The sequence below is a fragment of the Strix aluco genome, chromosome 5 (assembly GCF_031877795.1).
Source record: "Strix aluco isolate bStrAlu1 chromosome 5, bStrAlu1.hap1, whole genome shotgun sequence".
Lineage (NCBI taxonomy): Eukaryota > Metazoa > Chordata > Aves > Strigiformes > Strigidae > Strix > Strix aluco.
The window spans coordinates 350,980-372,619 of NC_133935.1; the positions used below are offsets into that span (position 1 = coordinate 350,980).

The window sequence follows — 21,640 nt, forward strand, 5'->3', positions numbered from 1 at the left end:
CTAAATATGCAGCCCAGTTATTGCAGGAGCAGCTCTTCTGCAAGTCACTGGATGCTGTTGGAATATCGCAGCTCTTGAAAATCTAGTAAATTTTCTACTCTGTGTACACTTAATTGAGAAGTTTGAAAACCAAGAGTCATAACCTGTAATTAGAGAAAACCGAAGTAAGCCCTGACCAGTACATTTGCTTGTTATATTAACAAAACCATATCTACAGGGTGGGAAAGGAGAAAACAAAGCAATTTTTTTATTGTAAAGCTCCACAGTTAAGCAGAACAAATGCTTATCAGAACAAATGCCCACTGTAAGAGATCATATTCGAGACCATCTCAGGAACCTGAAGGTGCACAAGTCCACAGGACCTAGTGAGATGTGTCCACAGGTCCTGAGGGAACTGGCGGATGAAGGGGCTCAGCCACTTTCCATCGTCTTTGAGAAGTCGTGGCAGTGTGGGGAAGCTCCCACTGACTGGAAACGGGGAAACATAACCCCCATTTTTGAAAAGGGAAAAAAAGATGACCCAGGGAACTACAGGCCAGTCAGTCTCACCTCTGTGCCTGGCAAGATCATGGAGTGGATCCTCCTGGAAACTCTGCTGGGGCACGTGGAAAATAAGGTGGTGACTGGTGACAGCCAACATGGCTTCACTAAGGGCAAATCCTGCCTGACAGATTTGGTGGCCTTCTACGATGGGGTTACAGTGCTGGTGGGTAAGGGAAGAGCTACTGACCTCATCTACCTGGACTTGTGCAAAGGTCTGACACTGTCCCACACGACACCCTTGTCTCTAAATCAGAGTCGTGGATCTGACGGACGGAGCACTCGGTGGATCAGGAATTGGCTGCATGGTCACACTCAAAGAGTCACCGTCAACAGCTCCATGTCCCAGTGCAGAGCGGTGACGAGCAGCGTCCTCAGGGGTCAGGACCAGTTTAACATCTTTGTCAGGGACAGCGGGATCGAGGCACCCTCAGCAAGTTCCCGCCGACACCGAGCTGTGGTGCGGGGACACGCTGAGGGAAGGATCCATCCGGAGGGACCTGGGCAGGCTGGAGAGGGGGGACGGGCCAACCTCATGGAGTTCAACAAGGCCAAGGGCAAGGTCCTGCCCATGGGTCGGGGCAATCCCCAGCACAAATCCAGGCTGGGCGAGGAGGGGATAGGGATAGGGTGAGGGGTAACGGGTTTAAACTGACAGAGGGCAGATTTAGATGAGATCTAAGGCAGAAATTGTTCCTGTGAGGGTGGTGAGGCCCTGGCACAGGTTGCCCAGAGAAGCTGTGGCTGCCCCCTGTGAGAGACTGAAATGTCCTATGACTGTCTCAAAGCTTGCTTGTGTCTGTGCAAACCTCCAAGAGAAGCTGCTGTGGCCTGTGAATTGGTCTGGGGGATGTCGCCAAGAGAAGAGGGAGTGTATTGAAGGATGCACCCCCCACTTCTTTGCAGTTGCATTGTCAGACTCCGTAGATAAGCCTCAAAGGGGCAGAGGTGTGCTGAGCTGGCCCCATCCTGTAGCCGTTTGTGGCCCTATTGTGTAGGCCAGACCCCATGCCTGCATGGCTAATGAACTGACAAGAGGCAAAGGTTCCTGCCCTGAAGCCAGATGCAACAAAACCTGTTGGACCAGAGAAAAAAAACCTAAAGGCGAGCAGATACGTTAATCAGCCGATACGATGAACTTAAAAAGACAGCAGAAAATTTTCTCTGTGTGCATCTACCATTGAAGCCTGATTCGTGTGCACTCACCGCTGAAGAACTGAAGACTGAGGACCAACGGGACGTCGCTGGATCCATGGTGGTGACTATTCTTGCAGCCCTATCCCCCATCCTTGCTTTATTTCTGCCTTTTCCTTCCATTCTGTCCTATCGCTACCCCTCTTCACTTCTTTAATAATAAAAAACCTGTTTGGGGTATACAGCATTTGACCTCATTTGTGTCTTAATCTTGCTCTTGGGATCGTATCGAAACCTCCCCCGACATTGGATCGGGACACCCCCTCCCTGGAAGGGTTCAAGGCCAGGTTGGACGGGGCTTTGGGCAACCTGGGCTAGTGGAAGGTGTCCCTGCCCGGGGCAGGGGGTGGCACTGGATGGGCTTTAACCCAAATCATTCTATGATTCTATGATCACGTACTGCTCTTAAAAAAGTAAGTTCATTTTGGGATTAATAAATCTAAACGCAAGAGCCACAAGAGAAAGTTACAAGAACTGCAAGTTGGATGTAAGAGGCAACTAGAAATTAAAAAACAAATTCAGGTATACAGTTAACCGTATTCCAACGCAGTATTTCAATACAGTAGCTTACTTTCTACCCCAGCCTTGGTTTTTGATTTCTAAATCACTATAGCAATTTAATAAGTAAGCTAGTTTCACTAATTGAAATTAAAGGCTAATTTTACCATTGTACAGACAGAATACAGATGGCAGTATTTAGAAAGCTGAAGACTGCTGTCTGCACATAGAAATTTAATTAAAATGAGTTTATATCAATTGTTTTTATTAGATATCAGCAGTTTACAAATTTGAATTGAGAAATAAAGTTACAGAATGGAATTAGCTTGAGCTCATTCTTGGTTGTGAGGTTTTTTCTTTAAGGTCATAATCATTTTTATACAGGATGTCATCAGCAATAAATTCTAGACTGTCTAAAACACAGCCCCGCTACTTCCTCATTCAATATTTCATAATTTATCAAAAACCTAAGATTGTTCTAAACATTTTTAACAAGTGTTTAATTAACTACTCTATTAGGCCTTTTTTTTTTCAATTTGTACACAATACAGATTTTTAAAAAGCACTTAAGGATTCTATATTGCAATTTTTTGTAATGTTGAAAACTAGGAATAAATAGGTTGTTCCCATGACAAGATGAAATCCACTATTCAGTATACCATGTGTCTTGCCTTCTCCATACCTCACATCTAAGCATACAATTTTCTAGCAGGAATATTGTTTTAAAACACTAATTCCCCATCATTTTAATGTGCATCAATTTATGACTGCAAGAGCTTCTACTTCCTGGTAAGCGCAGGTTTAACTTAATTCTATATTTTGCTACAGTCCACTAAATACCACCTCAGCATATGCTTAATTTACATTTTCTTCTCCACAGCTCATAAGATCAGGAGGTCAGAAGACAAGTTTCATCTGGCAAGTAAGGATGCAGCTGCACTGAGGCTGCCATTAGGAAGCCTCATTTCCAATGTATGTGCTCATCCCTCTTTCTCTTTCCTGCCTCACAGCCCCAAACAGTAATAAAATAAAGTTTCTAACATCTAACATTAAGGTCACTAAGAAATACAAGACTGTAAAGGAGAAAAAAGGAAAAAAAAAGGAGCATGTGCAATGTAACAAGTAGCTACAAGATTTCTGCTGTGTAAAGATGAAATAGCAGTAAGAAAAGGCTGAGCCAGAAAGCTCCCCAAGGAAACTAATATGCTGGAACAAGTGAAAACATCAGTCTTAAGGCAACCTTCATTTGAAACAGCAGTGTGATTACTTGTAGATCTGAAGACAAATCCTTCTTTAGTGTAGGATGTCGATACAAAAGATGTTACGAACCATATCGATCCTAGAAAAGCAAAACAACCAGACAGACTTGAGTATGTTTCCCATTGAAAAAGATTAGTTTTACTTACATTTGTAAAATAATTAGTTTTAATTCTTAAAGACCTAAAGAAAATTGACCGGCGCTTCCAGGAACTGGAACTTACGGTTCAGCTCCAGGATAATTAGCCTGATTTTCAAAGACCTGAAAGCTCCCACTGACCTCATACAGGAAATGTGAACTAAGTGGAGCACGAAGCATACTTTACGCTATTGAGGCCTGGATTTCCTAATTTTGTGCATAAACATGGATTAAGGGTATTACTGTCAAGTCAATACAAGAGCTGGGCTGGATGACCACTGTAGGTCTCTTCCAACTAAATTATCCTATCCTGACTTATGAACTATTATTTCTTTGAAAGTAAAGTGACAGCAAATAATTTCCATGATGGAATTTTTGTTTCAATTGTGAGTAAGGAAATAAACTACATAAGGAAAAAGGCAAAAAAGATATTCTAAGGAAAGTGAGCTATCAGCTACAGATTCATTTTTAAAAAGATAAAGATCTGCCATGAGAGGTCTACAAAGCTCAAAACCAAATTCATTCTCTTCTCCCTAAAGATGGCATGATCCATGATACTAAACCCCTACAAAAATACTTTAACTGATGGTTAATATATTGGAATATTTTTACTAACCTGTATAGATGTCATGACTCCATTAGCAAGTACAGAAAGTTTTCCAGCCACAGATTTCACTCCTTGTTTAAACTGAGCTATATCAGGAGCTGAAGGCAAGACATTTGTAATATTGTAGCTCCCTAAAAGGAGAACACACACACACAAGAAGAAAACAGAGTTTTATATTAAAAGCAGCCTTTTTTCCCCCCTGAAGACAATATACCTGAGAAAAGTTATATATTAATATATAATATTATATATATAAAAATATAATATATAATATAACCTGAGAAAAGCTCTAACCACTTCTCAGCCACATGAATTTTCTCGTGTTTTTCTGGTTATGCATGGTTGTCTGAAAAACTTCTTGTAAATGAGGCAGGAAAGCAACTCCTTTTCTTGCAGATGCTGATTTTGAGGGAAATCACGAGTCACCCACCTGACATGCCATCCTTCCTAAGCAACAGGTCTGAAATAACGCAAAGTAAAAGCGTTTCCTCGCAGCCCCCTCTTTTTGGTAAATAGCTCCTACAGCATTCTGTACAAAAGCAAGCATCCCAAAACTGTTCTACCCTAAAATCTCAGCAGTGCTCATAAAAACAACTTTAGATTCAAAGGACACTTTATTCTGGCAAGGACCCCAGAATTACAGCAGTGTTTTTGTTGCCAGCCTCCAGTCTCCTGATTACCTTTATTTTATGGAACTAATGATGGCCTTGGCATTAATCCAACACCAGACAAGCTATCAGTGCAGTAAAATTTCTCCAAGAAGGGCCACTGTCAAAAGACAGTCTTTGGGGTGGGGGGTGTAGGAGAAAGACATGCAGGAAAGGAAGACTGTGTAGACTGAATATAGTATGAATTTATAATCTACATACTAATAATTCCTGGTGTATTTTTTCCTCACTATTATTTTAGAGCAGTTAACAACCCACAGAATTTAGCAGAAGTTTAGTCTTTGTAATATAACTTTAAATTTACTGTTGGGTTACACGCCAGTCACAGAGAGTAACTAACCTCGAGTTGCAGGCAGGTATTTTTCATTCCATTATTACAAATCTCTGCATTTCCCCACAAGCCCCAAGAACCCTTCCAAGTGGTCAGTGATGAATAATCGCGTGTGCACAATTCATGTACACACAGTAAACATTATATAATTGCCTGTAAGTAGCTTATTCAGAATACGGTGAGAATTTTATCACATATATATATGTGTACATAGAAAGGCACATTCATATATATATACACACACACAGAGACTATATATATCTCTCACATCACACAATGTGTTCCATCTTTAACTTATATTTATCTTTTCCTAGTTCATTCTCTTATCCATTACTGTGTAAAAACCCCACACAAATTAAAGGAAAAAATAGTTAATTCCATATAAAATAATTTATATGCCAAGAAAATTAAAAGGATGAAGAAAGTTCTAGTCAACGAGAGATAAAATAATATGCTATCACAATCCCATGTATTATTGAAAACATAGTTTAGAAATTCAGAAAGAAACACCACTTCTTGGCTTATGTTCCCCACATCTTTTTTAAGCACAAGTATGTCACCACGTTGCAAATACACTTTCAAGTGGCTAAAGTAAGTTACTGTAATTTCTGCTTTATGTCTCCTCCCTTCCTTAATTTTATTTATTTTTTTACATTTCAATTGACTAAAATCCAGTTTAAGTAACTGGTAACAGGAGTTATTTCTCTACTAGCCCATGTATTCAAAACTTGCTTTCAGGGGATCAAAGCCGAACAGTCACATGTATGGTTTTTCCCTCCAACTTTTCCAAAGTAAAATCAGATGCTGCATACTGTTTGCTTTTCCAGTCTATTTATATAATTACTCACAGATTTCAAGTTCTTCGATAATTATATTTTTTCCATTTCTTCACAAGGAATGAAACCTAACTGATCAAGTCAAGAAAATGTTCCAGTATTTCCTACTTTTTCTATTTCACAGTATTGCACTACCCAAAAAGGGTGTTGGAAAGAAAACATGAGGTATTTTCAATAGCCTAAGAGGCTGCTCTTCAGTCAATCTAATCTAATACTTCTTCCTGGCTAATTTGATGAACTATACTCTCCAACGTAAGGGGTTCCAACAAATCTTTTAAACAGACAAACCAATTGAAAATTTCCTTAGTAATTTGGCAAGACCGATGTTAGAAGCAGATATCCTGAAGAATGGATATGCCATGCAACAGACTACATGGGAATTTCAAGGCCACTAACATTTTATGAAAAATTCTTCTTAGATTCAATACTATTGTGACGCTATTTTCACATATATAAATAGGTTAAGTTACTTATGGTAATTTATAAAAAAAGCCCCGAACCGATAGTCAATTTAGGTGTTACCTCATTTGTTTTTATAACAAAATATTACAGTTTTCCTTTGCTAAAAATTATTTGCAATATAGTTAGTCTATTATTTGCAACAAGTCACGTAAAAAAACAGTATAAAATATAGAACTTACTGAACTGAAAATACAGAACGTGAAATTTAAGAAATTGGGTTTTTTTGAATAATGAAATTATTTTTTTTTAAATAATGACTACACCTGTTTATTAGCAATACTAATGCATACTGCACTTGCACACTTCTTGCAGAATACAGCAACAGCCAGCTGATAGCGTAACTAGAATCAGAGTATGGGAACGTGTTCACCCCATGATACAGATTCTCACTCTGTTCAATATGTACCTGTTGCTTGTTTTTTCTGATCTTCAAACAAGTCAGCTGAACTTATAGATGAGCTTCCAGAAAGCCTTTCTAGTCGAGCCCTTGCTTCATACTAGAAAAGATTTGAGAAGAAAAAAGTATTGTAACAGTCTGCTGTCACCTTTCAAGGTCAGGTCAGATAACTTGTGAGATTATAGATACAGTTTTAGAACATACAAATCCAGCTGAAGTTGGCTGCTCTGAAAGCTGTTCCCATTTCGTAGTCTTCACATGACTTACATTAGTCTGTCATCATCTCAACTCATTTCTGAGTTGATCAAAGAGTGACATTTATCATTGCAACACCAAGAGGCCTACTCACTGTTAGCTACCCTAAAATTGCTGAAAAACTATGCAACCATTAAAACAACTAAAAAATGTGAAATGGAGTGGTTGGGTAGGGTAAGGAAAAAGCACTGCAGTTAGCATCGATAACCCTTCCAATCACGTGATGTCTTCAATTCAACTTCTTCTGAGTTCCCTGGGAATGGTGATACATTGATTATATTTCTTTTACATTACTCTTTACATTGTTAATTTTTCATTAAAAATAGATTTTTTAAAATGATCCCTCACCTCCAAAATAATATTAATCGGGTTTTTATTCCTAGGCTGATTCAATTATGTCATTTGTTAAATGATTTATCTGCTTAGTTAGCCTTACAATAATGTTTCCATGTAACAAATACAGAGAGGACAGCTGTTTTAACAATGGGTTGTTGGCACCAGTTTGGGTATTTAGAACTAATGAAATATGCCTTCACTCAGCATCAGGCTGATTCTTTCAAAAATAAAGACTGCTGAATCATAGTCTACCACTTCTCCCAGCGGAGAGTGATGGCGGATGCAAGGTCCTGCTTGCAGCTGCAACTCCTTAAAATGAAATAGTAAACTAACAGAGTTATCAGAAACTTGTACATTTCTATCAAACAAATATCCAAGTGGACATAATTCTATAAGCTTACCAATTCTACCCATTTTAACTATTTACTGGCTTCTCTTTACATAAGAACATCATGTTCATAGTCAAAGAATATTTTAACATTCAAAAATACTTATCACTACTTTCTACTTACATCAGCATGATCTTGCCTTCCAAAATACATGTCTGATGAAATCGCTTTTACATTGCCAAATTTCTTTTGTGCCTCATCTGTGTTTAAAGATGGTTCATAGTCAGGCTTACGACGAGATGCAGGCCTAAAAGAAAAATAAAATGCTTTAGTGAGCATAACTTATTTACATTATGGCAGAATGCAATAAATCAAACAAGAAGCACTATCACCTTTGCTTTCTGAAGCCTAAAAGTATAATAGTGATTTTTTAAAATAAAAATTAAATCAGTATCAACCCAGCATAAAGAAATTCAGATAACTAAGTTGATAGGAGCAGCAAATAAAATTTCAGTGACGGGTTTACAAGATGCTGAGCATATAGTGTTTCAAATTCATTAATCTTGTATGTCTATTTTCAGAGCTCATTTAAAAAGCAAGCTAAATTATGTGAACAAGGACAGACTACTTCTACAAAACCTCAAAAAACCCAAAACACAATGTTAGTGAAATTCAGATTTAAATGTAACAGCACAAGAAGGTTCAATGTTCTTCGAATGCCTTCCACTTCAAACATATATATTCAACACTTGCCTTTTTTTACTTAAAAAAAAAAGTACTGAAATAAGGAAGTAATAGCATTGCAGACATGAATCCCTATCTTGTGTAATATGCATCACTGGTCCACTCTTTAGGACATGACAGAACGTGCTTGTGTTAAAAAAAAAGACAGTTGTACTTAAGTGCACAACCTGCATTTTACAGGTAAATGAAAAACACAGTTTTAAGTAAGAACAGAAGTTGAAAACATCAATTGAGCACACAACACCCCACATTCTTACATTTTCCACTTGATTACAAAGATAAAAACAGTTGTTAAAGAAGAAATACATTTTTTTTATCATCACAACTAGACCGGTTGTTTGCAAGTATCTTCAACACCTTGATCCTAAAAGCTGAATACCCTACAGCTTTGTTCCTTTGGTCACTGGGTTCTCTTTGGTTCATTAGGCAATAAACAAAGCAAGTAAAGCAACTATGCTCTCAGAACAGTGCAAATATTTGAGTTTCTCTCCACATCTTTTGTCTACTACTTTTTTTGCTGGAACACGTTGGAAATCACCTCCAGTACATGTACACATACTGTACAGCACTTAGCAAAACAGAGAAGTGCTTAAAATGTAACTAGGAAGTTCAGCTTACAAAAGAAATTCAGCCAGGAAGTTGCTTGAAAAAAAATCCCACTATTATGACCAGGACTCAAATCATAGTACACCTAGGTTTTCTTGGTATACCTGTCTGAAAATCCTGTACTTTTTGAAGTTAACATTATATCGACATCTCTACTATTATTTTCTTTCTTCCAAAAAGAATCTGAATTGTCATCCCATTTAGAGAAAGTGCTGCTCTTCAAATCTGAAGAATCATAGTACCTAAAAGGAGAAAAAGAAAAGTGGGAACTTTATATTGTTAGATAAATATTGCTATAATAAGTGTTCATTAGCACGTAAGTTTTCAGCACAATGGTAGTGAATCTGGATTTCATAATATTGGTTAGAAGCTTTCTACAGTTGAATCCAAGGGATTTTTGGTTTTACACACATGTATCCAACTGACCAAAAAGTTCGGCCTTTCTTTAGGCTGAATATGGTCATGAATATGCAGTGGACAGCCTGAAAGACATGGTCCCACCAAAATGAGCAGAGTTCTCACGACTTCAAAGTATTACATCTTCTTTGGCGTCAGGGAAAGCACTGGGAAGAACACTCTCAGGGTACCTGGCTAGTTTAAGAATGACCCTAAAAAAACTTCAGGATGGACCCTGCAAGCACGGCACGGTGACAACCCTACGGGGTGGTCTGCTCTAAAGGGCTGGTGCTCTTGACGCTCCGTGCTAAGACACCAGCTTTGAAAAAAGCCACCACAACTTTCAAGGCACTTTGAACGCTCCAGAGATCCAAGAGCACCCAGCTAACCCATGGCACCCCACCATGCCATGGTCCCACGGGGGTGAAGCTTTCTAGCTAAGGGGCTGTTGGTGGCTGATCTCACAGCCCCATACGAGTCAATCTGTGAACACACAAGCAGAGAATCTGCTCCCACCTGCTGAGGCATCAATAAACATAGTTCTGAACAGTAAGGAAAGCTCTTGTCTCTGGTTCTGTGGGTTTTTTAATTTAATACAAATATTAAGTAGCTCTGAGTTTTATAACATGTTTTATCAAAACAATGCTAAAGAACACATTTCTTAAAAGTGAGCCTTAATTTAAGAAGACAGTCTTCTCTTGCTTATCAAAACTGCAGGGAAAACACAAACAGAAAGAAAAGGAAAGAAAATGAAGCATGTTTGTCAATTCTGGTGGTATGTTATCCTGACTTTTCCCCCTTTGATTATCTACACTTATCTAAACATTTATGGAAAATACTTGAAAAAAACCACTATTAAAATGCCAAAGATTAAGAATTTCCCCCCTTGTGGTTAAAGAAACTTTCTTGAAGTTTGGATATGACAAGATGTAAGGATAGGGAGTAAGATGATCAAAACAACTGGAGGCTAGCACAACGGAATCATTCAGCAGAACAAGCATGGAATATTAAAGTCTGCATCTGTATTACGGGAAAAGCACTCTTTAAAAAACAACATTCTCCATGTTTGTGTTATGAATAGTCAGGACACTTGTTTTTGCCTTTTCTGAGAAAGGTGACACCTTCAGCAGCAATGTCACACCACCGCACATTAAAATGAGCAGAGACAGATCTGGAATGAACTTCTACAAAAAGCAGAAGTCTCTCCCCTTCTCTCCTGACAGACAGAAAGAAGCCACAGAAATCTCTATGAGCTCCATACAAATGTGTAACAACAAACAAGGTGTTTATATGCATATATATGAAGCTACACAATCTCACCATGGCTGTCAAAACCATGGGATGGCGCAGAGGCTACAAGAGCCAATTTGAATAAAATGACTTACTTCCTCCATCCTTTCCCCTCAGACTTTCCTACTTTGCAAAATACTTCTTCAGAATTTGGGGCAGGGGGACAGAGTGAGAAGGAAAAACTGCATTTAATAGAAACCAGAATTTTGCATTGTTATGTTAATAAAGATTTTATTAATTGTAGCGAAAAGAAAAATAAAAATCCAAGTATTTTGGGAGGCTTCAATTATCTAAACCTTGAGACATTTAGCTTGCTTAATTTACAGATACTTATCAGCACTCTAATATCCAGCATGATTATTTTGCTTTTGGGCACATACCAAGATGATATTAAAATTACCTCTATTTCAAAGTCACAGCCTGGAACAAAGGCTAATAACCACCTTACAAACCTTACCAAATCCAACAATCTGACTCTGTACTTTCTTCAAAGAGAATGAATTTGTATACCAACTCCAATTAGATTCTACTATTCCTATAACCAGAAGAACAAGAGCCGGGAACTGCTAGGTTACAATTTATCTTCTAATTATTGAACCAAAACACATTAAAAAGCCTCTTCCATAATTTATCCTTTGCCTGCTAGTAGGCTTATGAATAATTTGAGAGCAGTAACAGTTCTTTTCAGGGAACAAATAGGGAAGCACTGAAATGGTATGTTTTATTTTACAAGACTGCTGCCAGCTTACTTGGTACCACATTTGCATTTCTGCCACTAGTGATTATACTACAAAGTAATGACACAAAAGCCTTTGTGATTTTATTTGCCTGTCTACAAGTAATTAGGTACAATTTTTCATGTTTCTGTGGCACCAAAGGCAGTTTATAAAAGCAACACCTGTTTCTATCTATTAGTCCAGAAACAGCTGTTTCATTGCAATTAGTGCCTGCAGGACTAATTATTTTTCTTCTCTCTCCCAAGAGCAGTATTTTATAATTTGCATTGCATTCATACTGTGATCAAAAATTCATCAACTGGTTTTTACTTACATTTTATGTTCAGATACATAAAAGTCAAATAAGACTGCAGAGACCTACACAATACATCCAAGGCACAATACCTCAAAAAGATTTCATTTTTTGCATTCAGCATGTGTCCGTGAGGCAACTGTAGTCTATCTAGTATCAGATGTTGATACTTGTCTAAAATTAAATTGAAAGTTGAAGACAGTACCGCAAGAAGAAAGAATGAACACAAGTCATTCTGACAAAAAATTCACTGGATTCAGTATAGAGCAAATAAAAGCTTATATGGCAACTCTCTGTGCAAGTAGAGACTAGACCCCTGTACAAGACAAAACCCCTAAACACATGGTTTAGACTTTTAGACTACCTTCTCCTCAGAAAAAGTAACTCATCTTCTTTATAAATACATCTGTCATCGAGGTAAGGTCAACTATTTCACAGCTTTTCCGATTCAGATGTTCCCCGAGAATATGCTACGTGTGCAGACATGCCCAATTGTCATGTGTTTTGATCTTAAGTTCCAAATATCTTGTGTATATTTGAACACGTAATTTGCATATACTTCTATTCCCACTCAAAATTAAAAGCTTATACATTACCTTGAACTAGAAGAGAAATATGAATCTTCTACATCATCAGTGTACTTTTTCTTCGGCTTTGCAATTGCAGGTGTTTCCTGCTCTATTGTTTGCATATCTGAGGTGACTGAGTGAGAAATGCCACTGGGGACAGGAAGAAAATAACTATGTAAAGAGATAACAAAGCTCACACCCTAAAAATGAAAGAAGTGAAAGCCCAAATCCAGTTTCTGAAGCTTGCTGATAAAGCCCAAGCTATACAAACATTTAGAAAGGAGGAATTAAAACAAAAAAAGCCCTGGAAAACTCAACTATAGTTCTCTGGAATGGTGACAAGGACTTCTGAACACACAGACCATTCCAGCAGCTGGAAACACAGCAACGTGACCTTTTCTTGTAAAAGACAGACTGTACTTAGGTTGGTACTGCTCACTGAAAGCATCCCGACTGCCTTCCCCACAGTCAGCCAGCAGAGGCAAACACCCTACTGACATCCTACAATTCAGGTTAACACCTTTTGCAGGTTAGAACTTAAATCTATCAGACGCAATCCTGCCCCTTCCCCTTGAAAAATACTAGATTCTTTGATGATATCGTTTAAGTTTCCATAACACACTATTTTTTTCATTTCCTAAGTAAAACGAAGGATAACTGCATACAGTTTACAGAACTTCACGAACCTTCTGTTGCTGCCAAATCCCATGCCAAGTCTCTCCAATTCAGTTTTCTTCTTACCAGACAGATTTAACTTTTCTTCTTTTGTGTTAATATCAAGGTCTCTGTAGGCCAACCGTAAAGATGATACACTAGAACAAAACATACAGTTAACATGTAACTATAAAATGCTACACTGAACACCCAACCCAATAACACCGGTGGAAAATTAACAATATATGTTATAGCACTATATTTTGTATGTTCTGTGCTTACTGAAAATAATCATTATTAATTGGATTAAATTTCAGCTATAAGGATGGGAGAAAGCCAGTAGAGATGACTGTCTAAACAGCTCCCTGGTCTGTGTATGAGCAGGTAGTCTTCTTCAAAACAAATGTGAAACATGCTACTGCTGAAGTTCAGGATGCAGTTTTGCATCATCGTTGCGTCAAACTGAAAGAGTCTTTTTTCCACAGTCCTAATTCTATGTGACACCAAATAACCGTCGAAATTATCCAACTGTGACACCTACAGTACTGTGGCATTCACGATACACCACCAGTAACACTCTCCCCTAATGCACAGCGTGGCTCTACCACGTCTCCCTCCCTTCGCCCTCTTCATGCTCTCAGTGGTTTTAACACTTGCTACAGACACGCTCTTGAGACAAGTGCTAGAGGTAGACCACACTCCTTCACCGATGCTGCCCTCCCCTGTGCCCAAAGAGGGGAGGAGAGAGTCTTTGTACTCCCAAAATGGAATATATTCTGTGTTATGGAAACTTTGAAGCATCCAAAACTTACCATTCTCTGCACAGCTGGCAACACATTTTGTCATCTGGAACATCCTCACAGTTCAGACATCGTAAGTTGTCTTTCTGAGATGCCATGAACCTTCCTGTACCCCAAAATGATCTTAACTACACTGGTGTAGCAGAGACAGAGGTTTCTAATCTCGATTACAGAATTGTAGAAACACTGCTTACATTTAATTTGTTAGGTTAAAAGGGATACAAATAGTAAGTTTAATGAGCAATGCAGCAGTATTTTAATTCATAAGTTCTGGCTGGCATAAAGTTCAAATGAACACTACCAGAAGAAAGGTAAGTGAGATTTAGGGTGCTGCTGGTAGACGTCCTGCTGCAAGTAGAAAGGAAGTACTTAAGTCTGAAAACCCTTGTAACTTTCTGTCCATTTTGTGCAGAAGCAGGAATTAAAAAAACCCAAGTTTCTGACCAGGGAGTATTTTCTTCCTGTGTGTCTCTTAACTATCTGATAACTGAAACAGGCTCTTCCCAGCTTGATTTCTTCTGGTCCCAGGCATACTGACTTAACTCTAACCAGGAGTACCAGATGCCCCTACCAAAGCTCCCACCCCGCTGGTTTGTGCGTCCCTGGCAAGGCAGGAGCTTTGGTGTGGCTGAACCTCTCAGAACGGAAAGGGCACAGCAGCTGATTGTCTTCTCTCACAGACAAGGGACAGGGGTACCAGCCTGCTATAAGGAACGGGACATCACTCCTCCACTGATGAGGCATCTCAAAAAGGAGGAGAGAGCGCCATCTCAGATGATTAGGTATCCTTCAGGGCTTTCAGAGGACTTGGAGCCAGAACTAAAAAATCACTACATCTTATGTTCAGATGCTTTTAACAATAAGAGTCAGATACGAACCAGGATGCATCTGTGGAATGACTTTTGAAATCAGAAAAATAAACCTTCAAAGCACAGAGGGGACATTTTAAACCAATTCTTACAGTTTAGGATCAACTGTTACACAGAAAATTGAAAATGTTCTCTAAAATTCAACTTGAAACTGATAAAATCTACCCAGCACTTTAAGTAGAAAGATTAGCAGCCCACCCTATGAAATCTGTTTCATGAACATCAAAAATCTTGTTTACTGTTGATTAAAACAAATGGGGATACTGATCAACTTTTTTGAAAGTGACTCTCTTGTCAGTCCACAACAGGAAATAAAGAAACTGTACCAATTATAAAATCACATTTTAAGTTTTAAGCCTCAGGACTCTTTTTCCTTCTAAGCACTAGACTACAAAAGCATCGTTTCCATGCCCGCGGTGTAACAAAGCCACACTGAATTTATTTACTAAAGCTCATTACTCAAGCTTTTAAAATGAAAACTGCCACACAGATTAGTTGGAAGCAAATGTAATTTTAAAAGTATTCACCCTTCTTTAATTTTGGTACATACTGCCATCTACAGTTAAAAATCCAAAAAGTTAATCTCAAGGGAAACAGTTACCTTGCCTCTACTGGGATAGGATCCATAAACTGAAGTGTACGTGCACCCCTCATGCTTGCAGGCATTTTCAGAGGGTTCTGGCCACTGCAGAAAGGTTGCAGCGACCTTATACTAAAGGTTGCCTTGGATCTATACAGATTTATACATTTCTGACCAAAAACCGCATCACTACTTGGGACTTTCTTCCAAACTGAATTATATCATTAAAGATAATATCATTACAGAATAATAAATAATAATGAGCAAAAATTTTTCTTGATACTTAGTAGTCCGTTCCTCTGAGTCACTCTACTGGCATTTTTTGGCAATCACTGACTTTGTGGTAAAAATACTTCATGAAAAATGAATGATCCCCTCATGATTAATATTTCTGATGCACACAAAACATCCATTTCTGCAGAGGCTACATAAAAGTGAGCAAAAAGAGTAGGGAGGAGATTACAGACCAAAGAGTTTGGTACCATGAGCTCCAAGTGACCCTGTAATTATGTAATAATTCAGAAAACTTCTCAATAGGTTGTAAAAACGATGTATCTTAGCACTTGAGAGGACATTAAGCTTTGCAACAGTAGAAGTGTACACTAACCAGCTCTTTAAATTTTGATGACAAGTAACAAAACATTAAAAACCAAAACACGTAGCAGAGAAATGTAGTGGAAGGAATCAGGAAGAGCACCCTCTGAGCCTTAGGGCTGAATATTTATTAATTAAGGTGGGACTAACTGATTTGAGGCCTCAGACAAAAATATTCAAAGGGTTTTGGTGAAAACAAAGGCAGTTCCAGCATAAAACAGCTGAAACTTAAGTAGGCAATTCTAGTCATACCTAAACTACCCCCTGCCTTCAGCATAGGAACTCTTACCCAGTAAGTACAAATAAGGCTGAATATTTGTATGTTCCCTATGCTTTTAGAAAGACTATTTTTTAAAGTATTCAGATCACTACACCAAAACAAAATAAACTAGGTAATTAGCATGGGGTAAAGAAAGTTCAAGAGGCAAGAGTCTTCTGTGGTAATAATTTAAATTTAACATATTTTAGATTTCTTTCACATTTTATTCATATGTATCAGTAGAATGTCTCCTTATTTTCTGTGTTAAATAACAATAACACTAAGGTTATTTTTAAAAAGAGCACTGGGCTATTGCTACAGTAAACCATCAACTCTAGAAACATATACTTCATGGCAAAAAAAAGGGCAATGGGGGAATTGCTGTCTGGCCCACCTCATCCACATTTGAGTTTGTTTTTAAAGCAAGAACTGAAGTTTTATTTGCATGAGCTAATCTTTGGTAGTATTGAAAATGTTGACAATTACTTCATTAACATGAAATTAGGCTTCATGGCTCACCATTGTACATATAATTCATACTTACAGTGGCTCTTCCTTCTCAGTTTTCTTACTGCTATGAAGATCCTCTTGTTCCTTCATTTTATCTACAGCTTGTGCTTGTTTTTCAATCTCAGTAAAGCTTTGGCTGCTCACTTTTTGTGCCCCCAAACCACCTTTTTTGGCACCAAGCTTGATATATTGAAAAACAAAAAACAAAAGCCCCAACATTGTAAGTGACACAAGCACTTCAACTGACTTAACAGTCAACTTTGAAAGCAACAGCAAACACCATGTTCTCTTTGGGAGCATTTGCAAACAACAATGAAAGTTTGGCGCAGAGAAGGTATTTTTTCATGTTTTGACCCTCTACATGCTTCTACTGACTTACAAATTTAGTTAGCTTTGCGGTCAAGCATCACAGGGTAATGAAACCATTATAGTTTCAATTGTTCAGAGCTTGGCATGTTCAAATAAATATTATATAGTGCAACTTTAGTTCCTTAATAACAATTCTGTTGCATAGGAATAACATAATAAAACTCGTTGCGATGGAACCATTTGGTGCTCATTCACTTAATTCGTGATTTACATTTAGAAGTGGCAAAGATTCTTGAATTAGTTCTCACTGGCCAGTGCTAGTGTGTTATCTTAAGTATTGATTTATTCATCTTTTTAATAAGCATGTACATAGGCATTTATTGACTCATGGTAGCAGAGCAATATGCAAGTTTTGTTTGTATGTGTACGCATGATTACCCTTTGCACATGACAAAGCATTGTAAACTTTTTTAGATAAATACATCATCTGAGAGATTCCAGTTTTGCATTCGTTCTTTTAAAATAATTCTATTTCTAGTTCATATTACTTCAATACAGGGATACATACTCTTTCATTCTGATTATGATAGATTTTAAAAACACTTCATACTACAAAGATGAACAGATACAATGATGCTGATTCAGACAGTGGCACAGCACTCAAACTGCTGTTCTTAGTCTCCCATGTTTTTAATCTGCAACACTGCAACAATATTAATTTTCACAATATATCTTAACCTTTTAATGCTTTAAAGTCTTCATGTAAAAGCTCTGGCTTACATACATACAGTTTTTGTCTCTGACACCACAGCCCACAAACTGTATGTGCACCTGTGAACTCAGTTACACTTTTCTGACTGGAAGGGAACGTACCTGGCATGTACCACTTAGAATAAGAAATTCCTCTTGCATATTAGGGCCCTCTAGTGGGAGCAAGAAATAATAGGCTTCAATCTAAATTAATCCACTCCAACAAACCTTCAAAATCTTTTGCCATACAATAGCCCAGACTTAAAAGAAGTGACTCCCTGTAACATACTGTCACCCTAATAGCCTAATACTAGGGCTATTTTCCTGGCCCTTAAGAGCCATACATTCAAAACCTAGCTCTTCCTAGAAAACCTGAGTTAACTTGAGCGGTCTTACGCAGTTTTCAGGTTCCTTGAACCATCATTCTGAAATGCTCAACTCTCCTCATGCCTTCTTTACAAAGACCAGATGCCTAAGAACGTGCTAAGACCCCATTCAGAAACAAGTCTGTAAACTACCTTGAAATTATCCCGAATTGAATGTAGCTGCAAGTTACCTGTAAATACAACCAAACACCATACTGCTGTGCGCTATGAGAGAGGACTGCTCCAGAAACACAGATCTGAATGTCTCAAACTCACCTTGTACTGGCAGATTATACCACACGTGTATTTAGCCACTCCAAAGTGCTATTGGAATTCCCTCTGTTTTCAGGATTTGCTACAAAAATATTGCAGTGCCAACTAACTCAGGTGAAAGCCTAAAGAAGCCCTGCAACCCAGTATCAGCAAGTGAGAGGCAAGGTTACAGGGCATTAGTGAAGCTGCCCAGACAATGGTTGTGAAAAGAAGTGGGATACAGATCTTGACATCAACGTATGCTTTGACATTTTTATTTTACTCATTTTTGAAAAAATATCACCTGCTGTTCAGGTCCAGACAGTAGAGAGAAAATGACACTCAGATATGCAGCATGTGGAAGTCTGGACAGTTCAGTAAACTATATATGTGTAAACAGACTTTGAATTTATCTGAGGTCAGAAAACCACCCACAGATCTGAAGCACTCTACTACATAGTAACAGCAACCTGTTACACAAATTAATCTTAACAATAACCCATTTGCAAACAGACCATTGGCTGTTTTGACATAGAAATGCTTTTCAATTCCATTTTAGTTTCAGAAATTGTTACCAATACAAGTACTGTTTAGTGCTAACTTACATGATATATTTCCATATTGTAATCTACATTATTTCCAGAGATCTGTAACACAGTTTAAAATACGCGTTTTTTTATATACACTTACCCCCTTCTTAGCTTGATTTGGCTTCTTTTTTATGAAGGTGGTGTTCTCTGCAAGGATCAAATGTACGTTACTTTACATACAATTTTATTAATTCCAGAACTGCAGAAAATAATTTCCACAATATCAGCCTCAAAATAGCTTTTGGAATTTATTTTAAGGCCTTTAAATATTACAGCTTCTGCACTAAGAGGCTGAGACTCTAAACTGAGTTACAGGGAACAGCACTGTGACTATCTCAAACCGCCTCTGACTGAGGATATCGTATCTCTTGCAAGTACACAATAGAAAGAAAATTACTGCTCAGTTTTCAGTTGTAGGTACCTGCTAGTAAACAGAACAAGAAAGCAGGACTTGCTATTCCAAATCAGACTAGAGGTCCACCTCACCCTGTACCCTTTCCAAGATGAATCGTTTCCTGGATAGAAAGGTACTGGCTATGTTTAAACCCACCAGTGATACAGATACAACACACCTGTATCATCATAAACAAAATCAGAAGCATTATCAGAGGTGAACACATACTCTGTCACTACACTGAACACCTTGATCAATCGCCTAAGTACAGTACTTGGAGTCTGGCTTTATACATAAAGTTTGAAAGTTCCAGCCTTAATCCTTTGTATTAAATCCTGAAACACAGAAACGAACCCACATTCTGCTCTGCACGAAGTCTGACACAACTCCTAACTTTGATGTTTTCAGTAAGACCCTAACAGGACTCACCACATTCTGTAAGGCACCAGCTACCCCAAGCCAGGATAAATCCCCCCATTTTCAATCAACAAATCCTACTGAACATTTGTATGTACAGGAAAACTGCTTTGAGCTGAAATTTAGATGGAAATGGGCATACGCAGAACAGAGATTCTTCACATAAGATAGAAATTGTGATGTCCAAAACAAACAAGAAAAGCAGTTGTTTTATGAGAACGTGTGTTAAAGATACAAATGAGAAAACCAGGAAGTGTATGTGATTAACTATTTTTCCTAGCCTCCACCTCTCAAAAAACCCCACACCAAAACCCAAAACCAAACCCAACCAAGTGAAAATAAACACAGTGATGAAGATCAGACCTTCCTGAAGTACTGAGTTAGACCCTGCCACCACTTAACTACCCCTGTGCTGCTGAGAATCGATACTCTCTATTCTCAGAAACCTGCTCCTGCAGGATGATCTTCAAAATGATCAATCACTGATGTATTTTGTTCTACTCTATATTCCTCAACTTTTTTTTTTACTTATAGTATAATTTACTTAACACTGAAGAGTATATTAAGACTCTGGACATTGACAATATTGTATTACAAATACAAGATTTTTCCAGTCTGAATTTTTATGCTCAGTTTTCTGAAAAGGGAGCAAAAACTACGTCTAGATAGAAAGACTGACCTATTAGTACAAGATGTGTTTGCTTAACAAAAATAACAGGCCGTTAGTCACAACACAATGCTCTATTCCACCTGTGCACTTTAAATGCAGAACTTAAAGCAACCTACAGGTGTAAAACATTAACAGTCACCTTTATTAGGTGTGATACCTGCAGCCTTTAAATTCATCAGGTCAGCTAAGAGAAGATAGGTAAAACCAGAAGAACACTGACTAAAATTAACTTCTTAGTAGTAGTACACTGTTTAACAGAAGAAGTTGTAATACAAATTCAGATGTTTCAACTAACTCACACACACTGATATCAAAGTAAGAATTCCACATCTCTTCCCAGTCCTACATTCTCTGTACAAATGAGTATTTAAGTACACTACAGTGGCTACTATATTATTCTGCTTACACTCATTACCTAACGCAGCTTTCGGTGATCTGCTAAGGCAATCAACACTTGGTCCATGTTCTGGTCCTAAAACATAATGAGTAACAAGAGTAAGAATATCAGAAGGCTCTTTAAAAGTGCTTAAAATACCAAATCACAACTCACTGTACTCAGGGCACTGTTTGATACATATAGCATAGTGTGTTATTTCTATCACAGCTTTACTAGTCACTAAAAGAGCTGCAGGCACCCAAAGATTCATCCAAGTTTTTTGCATCAAATTTTAATTTAGATTTCTATTAAACATTATTAAAGGAACATGCAGTCTCATACATTCTAACATAACCCTTCTAAAAAGTCCTTCCTCTCCCAAAATTCTTGCATTAATAGCAAGGTTAGGTTATTTAACTATTAAAGTAGGGTAAAAAGAGACTGAACAAAGAGACTACCAGAAAAATGCAGCTTATTGTTAACAAAGAATCAGTCACACCTTCATAGCATTCTGCAATATTTTCTGAAGTTTTCTGCTGTAGAGAATCTGGCTCTGACTCCGATAGCACCCGCTCTGTATTCTTTGCCTTGAAAAAAAATTCAAAATCAGAAATGCACACAAAATAGGATAGAGCAAATAAATATGAGCACTGAGCTCAAAGACTGCCTCAGCATCAATGATTAGTTAATACTGGATTCTTATGAATACAGCTTCTAGGTTTAAAATCTGTTCTCAGAAGGGCAGTCACTAAAGTTACAAGAAACGCC

General features: G+C 37.9%; 1 protein-coding gene across 1 annotated transcript in view; it reads right to left on the reverse strand.

Annotated features, from left to right (window-relative positions):
- Positions 1 to 2,476: 2,476 nt before the first annotated feature.
- ARFGAP3 (ARF GTPase activating protein 3) overlaps positions 2,477 to 21,640 on the reverse strand; it is a 31,802-nt gene continuing 12,638 nt past the window's right edge. The window contains exons 6-16 of the mRNA XM_074825556.1: positions 21,372 to 21,459; positions 20,912 to 20,968; positions 19,116 to 19,162; positions 16,784 to 16,929; positions 13,170 to 13,295; positions 12,511 to 12,633; positions 9,304 to 9,441; positions 8,033 to 8,156; positions 6,939 to 7,029; positions 4,245 to 4,366; positions 2,477 to 3,571 (exon numbers count right to left, since the gene is read on the reverse strand). Coding sequence (XP_074681657.1) covers positions 3,554 to 3,571; positions 4,245 to 4,366; positions 6,939 to 7,029; positions 8,033 to 8,156; positions 9,304 to 9,441; positions 12,511 to 12,633; positions 13,170 to 13,295; positions 16,784 to 16,929; positions 19,116 to 19,162; positions 20,912 to 20,968; positions 21,372 to 21,459 — 1,080 coding nt within the window. The 3' untranslated portion in view covers positions 2,477 to 3,553. The remainder of the gene's footprint in view (positions 3,572 to 4,244; positions 4,367 to 6,938; positions 7,030 to 8,032; positions 8,157 to 9,303; positions 9,442 to 12,510; positions 12,634 to 13,169; positions 13,296 to 16,783; positions 16,930 to 19,115; positions 19,163 to 20,911; positions 20,969 to 21,371; positions 21,460 to 21,640) is intronic.